General features: G+C 29.6%; 1 protein-coding gene across 1 annotated transcript in view; it reads right to left on the bottom strand.

The window, feature by feature from the left end:
• Window positions 1–8,289, bottom strand: part of LOC106687519 (UDP-glucosyltransferase 2) — a 13,621-nt gene extending 5,332 nt beyond the window's left edge. The window contains exons 1-4 of the mRNA XM_014431448.2: window positions 8,180–8,289; window positions 5,743–5,997; window positions 3,323–3,556; window positions 1,415–1,773 (exon numbers count right to left, since the gene is read on the bottom strand). Coding sequence (XP_014286934.1) covers window positions 1,415–1,773; window positions 3,323–3,556; window positions 5,743–5,977 — 828 coding nt within the window. The 5' untranslated portion in view covers window positions 5,978–5,997; window positions 8,180–8,289. The remainder of the gene's footprint in view (window positions 1–1,414; window positions 1,774–3,322; window positions 3,557–5,742; window positions 5,998–8,179) is intronic.
• Window positions 8,290–9,727: the final 1,438 nt, after the last annotated feature.

The raw sequence follows: 9,727 nt of genomic DNA, 5'->3' as shown, positions 1-9,727 counted from the left end.
AGTTATTTATTTTTTTTTTTTATTTTAGTATGTATGAGATCATTTATCAATATTACCTATTGCCCACAACTGTGTGGCAGATTGTAATATCTATCAATAAATAAATCTATCAAATAATAAAAAAAAAAACTGAAATTGTATTTGCTTTAATAACATTGCCGGATTGTGGAAGTCTGTGGAGACTCCTCTGCTATTTCATGGCAGATGGAATAATTTACGGCAGAACTTCTTTTTGGGTTACTGATTTACTTGTTCTTGATTATGGTATGCAGTATAAAGCTAGCTTTGGTAAAAAAAGTTCTCAAGAACCATATTTTGAATGGTTAAAAAAAAAAGTTAAACGTTAGAATCAGGAAATTGATAATGCTAATTATATCTATGACTGAGATTGTGGAATAGAAAATACTAGAGATGAAATCAAATACCATTTCACTTATTTGTCATATCAAAACTACATTAATAATACTCATTATAATATTACAAGCATTGATAACTTTAGACGATAGCTAATTTTATATGGCTTCAACCTGACAGTGGTATCCACTACAACGTGGAACGTAAATGTGGTACGGTACAGTTTATGGAGGTGCAGATAGCGCAGATGAAATCATGAAAATGTGTAAAATTTTGTGTTGGCAATAATTAGTTAAAAATAATCCGAGTATATCTAATTTCTATGATAATTTCATAATACAATAATTCTTGTCAATCCCTCTATTCTCAATACACATCAATTATAAATAGTATTGTGTACTGTAAATTATTTGCTGTCAGTTATTATTTGTTTGGTTATAGGCGTTGCCTAGCAACAGACAACCGATAATTTTTATTGATGAGCAGATGAGAGGCGAAAAGATACAAGTGACTGATTTGCGTGATTGCAGGTTTTTTTTTAATCATAAAACTAGCCAGCTGCTGGTTTGAAATAAATTATAGTAAAGAAAATAACTGAAAAAAAAAACAATAAACGGTAAATTATCTCAAGATACGGACCAATCGAGCTATCCTGTCGTGTGTAGGAAATTACATGTTTCTAACAAAAATTATTAGTTTTGAAAATCAAGTTGTGTGTGTAAACAGTAATTATTTGATTTAATTAACTTTAATTAGTGAATATGTATTAACATTTACTACCATAAGATGTAGGTACTCTCTAAAAACTATCCATATTACACTTAATACATATCATTCAATATGGATTGTTTTTAATAAGGAATACGAATTTACCAACTCCATCTAATTCTAGAAAGTAGATTTTTCAAAAAAAAAAACTATAATTTCATATTTATTACTTTAAGTTATTCATAAATCGATATATTTTGCTTAAAAACAAGTAAATTCCTTTCTTTCATATAAATTAAGATGTACTTCTTTACTACAACCAGACTGAAAAAAATAAATAAAAATACATTACCTCAGGGAGAGGTTTGGGTGGTTTAATGTTTATCCCACCAATGTCTTTGCGGTGAGGAGCCATTGGATAAGGATCTGCGAACACGTGATCGAAATTAGTGAGGATCAAACTCCTGTTTCTGGAAAGAATGTCGATGGAGGGGCGACTCTCCCATCCGGTGTAGTTAAAGTATAAATCCATCAACGACTGCTGTGTATAATGCAAGTAATAGTAACTACTCAAGATAGTAAAAGTAGTAACATAGACGTTGTACAGTTTCTGCCAAAAGTTCATATTGCCAGACAGGCCAGATTTACAGTCAACTTGGTAGGCTGGATTGTCCTGTATTCCTGACATTTCGTTTATCCATGCACAATCACCTATAAAAAGAATAACATATCAAATAATTATATTATTATACTAGTTGTTATACCAAATACGATTTACTCATTTGTACAAGTGACAGTGTAATTTATGCAGATAAAATCAAGAAATTTGAATGTGCTCGGTATATTTTCAAACGCCGGTAGGAAAGGCGATTTCCCAAAATTAATTTATGGATTATCTCAAATGAATAAACAATTGTTTAGCCGTGTTTTTATAGTTGGAAACACTTCCAAATGTCGATTTAAAAAAACATAGTTATATATTGGTTGCTGATACCTATTTTCTGTCTCTCTTCAACAACTAGATTATCCACAAATATCACTTTACTCTCCAATAGCGATATTTGCAATTAATTTATAATTATACAAATAAGATTTTCGAGCGATTCCATAAAATATTCTTACCAATATTTTCATAAATTTCATGAAACAAGTAACCGAGAAAAATAGAATAACATATATGAATTGTCACAAACACCAACAAGAAAAATGAGTGTAAATAGTTGACCGTAGATTATTAATGATAGTCGAAAGATGCGGTTAGCAAAAATAACAAAAAAACTAAACTTATTTATTTGTGCCGACGTTTCGACCAGAATTTCAGGCTTTCATTACGGCTGGAATAAACAAAACGAAATAACAACTTTAATTCAAAGATAATATAAAGTAAATAAAAAAATGTAAATTATATATTATATAATTATTATTATTATATGAGTGACAGACCATGGTAGTGTAAGTCCCTGTGCGATGTATTTCCTAATAAACGCACGTTTCTTTACGTGTTTTTTTCGTAGGGTGGTTTCGTCACTCCCACGCCTATTTTTTTGTGAGTGACACCTATTGGCTAACGGGCCTCACAAAAGCCCGGGGGAGGCTACTAGTGATTTTTGTATAATTTTATGCTGGTAAAAATCCCGGATGGGGCCGGGATCGAACTCGCAACCTTAAGGTAGATAGACAGGCGCGTTACCACGCTGCTACCGCTGCCCCCTATTATATAACATATAATAAATAACTTTGGAAATATAAAATAAATAAATTTTGTTTATTTATGTATTTTTACTGACCGCACCACCCGACCATCATCTCAGGAACAAAATAATGTTTAACAATAAAGCAGCACGATCATTAAAAATTCACAAAATGTTTTTTTATAATCACAATCTTTATTGTTAATTTATTTATAAATATTTAGGCATTATTAAATCATATATTTGCAAAAACCTTGATTAATTTAAAAAAACAAATAATAATAGAACCAACTATAATAAACAATAAATACTTTTATAGGTAAGTGTACTATTAGAATTTTAAGTAATGAATCCCTAGAATAATAAATAAACAGTACTTAGGATATGATTTAACTCCAAATTGTCGAATCAAAACGAAACATTAAAAAATGTCTTTTTAATTAATGTAAACTTTTTTATTTGTCTAATTGTATTGTAGATACTTCCTAAACAATAAGCTGAGCCCCATTTCATTGTCTAAAGTATGTCTTAAAATAAAAATCATCGTTATGTGAATGTCTACATCTTACCAAGTGTCATAACTTCTATAGGAATAGCATTGAATTTATGTATAAGCGCTGATAAATATTCCTGATAGAAATAAGATTCAAACATCACGGCATCAAACTTCTGATCTGAGTGAATCAACTCTTGAACTTCTTTGTTACCGACATAATATCGAGCCATTATTTCTCCATACGAATACATTTCACTTGTATACACCATTAGGTTCGTCTCCGCAATTGCCATCAGATCAATGTCCTCTGAAAAATATAATTGAAAAATCTTAAATTTTTGAAATAGTCGTATAAAGCTTAATGGTTTTAACGTGAAAAGTGTAAATTGTTATAAATCATGGGAAACGAAATCCTTGGTGGGATCTTGATAGGTTGGCTTTAGTTAAATAGCTCTTACCATTAACAGTTTAGACTGAAATTATATTTTATTTTAGTTGAAAACATTTTCTTGTTTCTAAAAAGGATTCCCCTCTAGTTAGATTAATAGATCTATAATAGCTATTACCATTAACAGTTTAGACTGAAATTATATTTTATTTTAGTTGAAAACATTTTTCTTGTTTCTAAAAAGGATTCCCCTCTAGTTAGATCTATTAATGTTCTTCTAGAACAAATCACTGGTGACCAACTATATTAAAACTACCTCAGATTTTCGGATCACAGAAATTGAAAAATAAATGGAACTAGTTAAGTTAAAGATGATTTTGGGGTAGGTATTTTTTTTTTCTGAACTTTACTTTCTTGATCTTAAAGAAAAATACACACTCAACGAAAAGTATAATTTAATTTGTAGTTTATGGAATCATAGTTGTATTTGGGTAAACTAATTTATTTGAGAATCATTGAATTGTAAAATCTCTTATAGGTTTTCAAGTTTAGCAGTCTTCTAACTTCAATTAATTATTTCCCTATTGTTATTTAATTTTAGTTTAATTTAAACTTATATTTAAATCATAATTAATTAATTTACCATTAAATTATTGATAATTGAATTATCTAAGTCATATTTGTTTTTACAAACCAAAAAAATATACTTTTGAAGACGAACCGAGATCTTAGCATAGCTAGTAATTTCAATATCGAACTTTTGCCAACTCTATTATCACATAACTCTCAGGTTTTCTTTTCGGATTAGCACTGTTTCTATACAATCTTTAATTATTAAATTTTTTTTTAATAATTTATTTAGTGACAGTTACAATTGTACAGTTGTGCAGATATGGGTACATACATGTAGAGAATTTACTCATTGATAAAACTCCAACAACATTTTTAGAGAAGATGATTTGGAGGCTATCTTCTTTTTAAACGCCTAAAAGGATTATCCAGATAATGAAGGAAAAGCCAGGCTAGAAACAAGTGTGATAGGGTCGTTAGGAAGTTTTTCATGGAAGGGTTATTATCTGCATTATTATCGGCAACAAATAGAAAATTGAGGTCCTGAAAAAAGATTTGATTTGTGACTAAGTAAGAAGCACTAAGGACTTAATGCAGGTTTTTTGATTGGAAACGAGAGGAATTCCATAGTTTTACGGAGTTGAGTTTTGTGGCTCCATATAAAACTCAACTCCGTAATTCCTGATGGGCGTTATTGTAGTCATGTAAATTTCTATTTTGTAATTAGTTTGAACCAGTTGTCTGTCCAGATGTAGTCCTTGGTAACTGTCCTTGTATCTATTCCACAGGAATAAATGGGATATAATTAAATGCGTAGGGCAGGAAGTCATAGGTTTACGACAAACAGAAATTTTCTTTGGTGGTATTTATTAGACTTTATTTTAATCCTACACTTTTGACATGATTCATTACAAGTGATGAAGTGAAACTGAAGGGCTTGGGATACAATGGAAGGTTCATTATTCAATGATAATAGGTATGTGTCATCAGCATACGTGGTGAGGATAGTGTTGGAATGTTAGCTGTAAAAATTGTATAAAGGATAAGACCAAGGATACCACTCTGAGGTACGCCAGCAGACTTAGAAAAGAGAGATGAATAAGAACGGATAATGAGGAAGTATGTATGGGGTAGGAGTTTACGGATCTTGAATAGCAGTGCTGGGTGCCAGACTAATTTATGAAGAGTATAAAGATGAATATGTATTATGTATAGAAAATGGACTAATTAAAATCAATAATTATTAAATTACTCTGTTAGTTTTTTAATGTAATTTATATTTTTTTCTTTGTTTGTGAAAATGTTTCTTCACATTTTTAGTTGTTTATGGAACTACCAACAGACAATATAGCAATATCTGCTGTGATTTAAGCTCTTTTCGATAAAACAATTCTAGGCCCGTTACTAACAATTATAAATTTACACTAACAATCATGATTGAAAAACAAATGTTTAATAACAATTATTTTGAGAACATTCGTCTCAGTCGAGTTAATGCGATTCTGTTAATATAGATGATATATTTTGAGACCTACCAAATTCATAATCATTTACGTCATATTTCGACAAGTCAATTTGCGTAATGTTCATTGGTATTTCCTTGTAAGGGTAGGCAGACACATATACAACATCATGACCATTTTTTGCCAACCCCTCAATCACTGGTCGGAAGATAAACTGATGCGATGGTGTTTCTTGTGGGAAGAAAGCAAGAATCCTTGCAGATTCTGCCATAGCTACAGTTACCAGAAAACAAAGCCAGGAAATCATTTTATTCCAGAAATTACGACCTGAAAATAAACAAAATGGTTAAATATGAGAATACTAATCTACTAATACTAGGAGCATAACAATGAAATAAACTTATAATTTATCATTTCACGTTAATGTGGTTATTCTTATGGGTCATAATGAATCCCTATTGTCTTCGCTTCTAAACGTTGGGATGGGATGATGATCCAATTATTTAGTTAATTAAGCACCCCTAGATAATCCTATACTACATTGGTAATATGATGACACCAAATGCATGACTTGAAACCTCCATTATATCATTGATTAAATACTACTTGACATTTGAAGTAGTTCATCTGAAAAAATCGTGATATCGCCCAAATGCCTACTTATAGAGTTTCCTCAATACATTTCCGCAATTCATTTATGAAGAATAAATTCTTAATAAAATTAAAATAATATGATATTATGTTAACCTTTTCTTCGATTATGACTGGCTGTAGCTCCTCGATGTTTTTGTGGTAAATATGAACTTAAAAGATTTAATAAATATGAGGAGAGAGGCCAGTCCATTTGAGGTTCGCAATAGTTAGTAAAAAAAAAAAAGATCGGTAAGTATTTTATTGAACTAAATTTTCATTCCATCCTCCAATTCTTGAACCAAGAGGAAAACTGATAAAGGACCTCCATTCAGGTGATTTCTGGTATTCACCGTCTCATTTCCTAATAAAACCTAGAGTATCCGTCCATTTTATCTAACCCATCTAAACTGGAGGTTTTGTTCCCAGTGCCTTCACTACCTCTTTGTTAAGACCTTGGTTGTTCATCGTTAGTGCAGTCTATCGATTCTTTCTCTTACAAAGCAATCCCTCCATCGTTTGATTTTTTCATATGACCAGTTGTTATTGATTAAGTATGCGTCTCGAATACGGAAATTTCCTTGAGGTTGGAACCTTTGTCCTACAGAGTGAAAACATTCATGCACCGTTTGAATACTTACTCAGAGTACAGTGGCGTTTAATAATGCCGTTCAGAGAAAATATTATTTGGTTTAATTTACAAGTAGCCTCTTTTTTTTAAGACATGCATACGGTCTAGAGCATTTTTTTTATAATTTATAAAATGAAGCTATGACTTAAATTAAAGTAGAATTATAGATTAGAGGTGTTTAGGACCCTATAGACTACATGAAATAGCAAAAATCATGCTAAAGTAAAGAGATTAACTCATTTAATACGGCCAATAATATTTTTTCCTTATTAACGCAAAACAAATTGATTGGTATATAGTAAAATTTAAATCAAAGCAGTGCAAATGGAGGAAAAAAATTACATAAAAAATTCCAACAATTGATTAAAATTAAATATACGAATGATTGACCATATTCAAATTAATAAACTATTAGGTTTATAGCAGACGTAATAACCGGTATGAATAGAAAAACATACACGAGAAAAGAAAATTTTAAAACACTAAAAGACGGAAAATGATGAAGTAAGTGCATATTAAACAAAGGTCAAGAAGGAATAAATAAAAATAATAATAATAAAAAATAAGTAAAGAATAAATCAGGACCAACCACTTGTTACACTTGATAGATTTCAAAACAATCAAATTGGAAGTATACAGAGTAGAGTGGAGTTGAACGTGAAATAATTTTATTTAAAATATGCGAAATACAAGAAAGAGACTTAAAACATAACAATAATAACTATAAGGATTATCTAATTTAGGAAAACTAAATATAAATCAAATGATAGAATACGTAACTAACATTTACCGATAGAAAATATAGTTAGAATAATACAATCAATACAATAAAGGTAGTTGTATACAGTAATTGTAAAATAATTAAGTGAAGAATATAAAATAAAATAGTGTAAACCTAAACATACACAATAATTAGATATTGATAACCACCGTTTTTTATTTATCGTGATAATAATATTTTATCTAATTATGAAAGTCAAGACAACATAAGTAAAATTGAACAATGTATAGGGAAAGTTTACAATAAAACAGTAAATGGTAAAATGAAAAACTAATGGATCGATAACTATACGCGAGTATAATATGGTATAAGAATATAGGTAAAATGCAAAGTTAAGTATATAAAAATTATTATAAATAAAAATAATTGAAAGAAGCAAAAAAAAAAAGAAGGTATTGATAGACTGACAATAAACAGGTGAAAAAAATTATAATATTTAATATAAAAATATATTTAGTAATCCTTACCTTGTTTTCAGGTAGCTTCAAAACATGACCACCGCTTTAGACCTGAGGACAACCTACTGTTATCGCTTATCTTGTTTCCCTTCTGAAATAGTTTTCAACCGCATTGATTATGTAATGTTACGTCTACATTTTTCTTTTTAAAATCAATGGTACTCAATGAGTTTCGCAATGTCTCTTAAAATACCCCCTATCGATTTGTGCAGATATAACCTAACACTTATCATTTAGATATTTTTTCAAACCTTTAATTATAATTATAAACAAACAGCCATTTCTGTATTTACAGTCGCATAAAATCTTGTTCGTTAAGAAAAGGCGGGTAAAAATTTACAAATAATTACATGTTTTATTAATAAAACAAATTATTAGTAGAAGTGCATCTTCTTTATAACTGGGACTGCATACGGTTTTATCTTTCCTTAAACTGCCATTTCTTATTAGTATTGACACCTGTAAAGTTATTACTGATTCATGATTCAGAGAGAGAGAGAGATCACCTCAAAAGTTAAGCTCAGTGGTTAAGATGTCTTACCAATTTGATGTCTATTCGCGGTTCAGGTTCGAATACGGCCTGGGACGTTGACTTTTTTCATTGAGTGGTGGTTCCACAAAATAAAAAAACTTTGACCCCAAACCATGGTTAGACAGTACAGGACTCCAATGGGAGTCTTGGTCGAAAAAAAAAAAACCTTGAATATTCCAAATAAAAGTCTAAGTTGTTTTGGACCACCCATTCTCATTTTGTAGTTTCAAGAGTTCATGTTAAGCGGAACTACTGCGTTAAAGGTCTTATTGATGGCATAATTACAAGAATAAAATATCATTTTCTATTAGACGAATCTTCGGAGCTCACAATTCGGTTTCAATTTAAAAAAAAACAGACAAAATCGGATTTGCAGTATCAAGAAAATCGTTACAGTATTTGTTTTGTGGTAGAAGGTGATTGTATATGTGAACTGAAGGGCATGTTTTGTGTCGTAGGGTAAATGTGATATGTTGTGACTTATCGTGGTTAATTTTTATTGTCTATTGAATAAATCAGGTTTATATGTTGTAGTATTGACTTGTGAGGGATCTGTGTTTATAGTTTGATAAGTAATATGGAATTATATTCAAGCACAGTTAAGAATACTATAGTATGTTTAAATATTCAACAATTTAATTTTTTACAAAGGTAAAATAATTAATACTTATTTTAACTTTGGATAAAGAAAAGAATAAAAATTTAGAACAATTATCTATATAATTTTCTGACACCATTTCCTTAATATATATGTCATATAACTAGTTTCTAGAATACTAAACATTAAGAAAGTTTTGTCCTTTACTTTTTTTTTCATTCTGAGCTAGATTTGTGAACAAAAAAATTATAAGAATTTAATAAATGTTTTAAAATTTATATGTTTAATATTTATTTTATCAACATAAAAAAATCGTATTTAATTTATTTAAGATATAATGATTTAACATTTCTTTGCTATTGAATAAAAATGATAATCCGTTTTTATTTCATATCAATGAAATCACTCAATGAAATTGATTTGACAC

Source organism: Halyomorpha halys, unplaced genomic scaffold (genome assembly GCF_000696795.3).
Source record: "Halyomorpha halys isolate HHAL.00 unplaced genomic scaffold, Hhal_1.1 Scaffold975.1, whole genome shotgun sequence".
NCBI classification, from domain to species: domain Eukaryota; kingdom Metazoa; phylum Arthropoda; class Insecta; order Hemiptera; family Pentatomidae; genus Halyomorpha; species Halyomorpha halys.
This window is presented reverse-complemented; position numbering and strand designations above follow the sequence as displayed.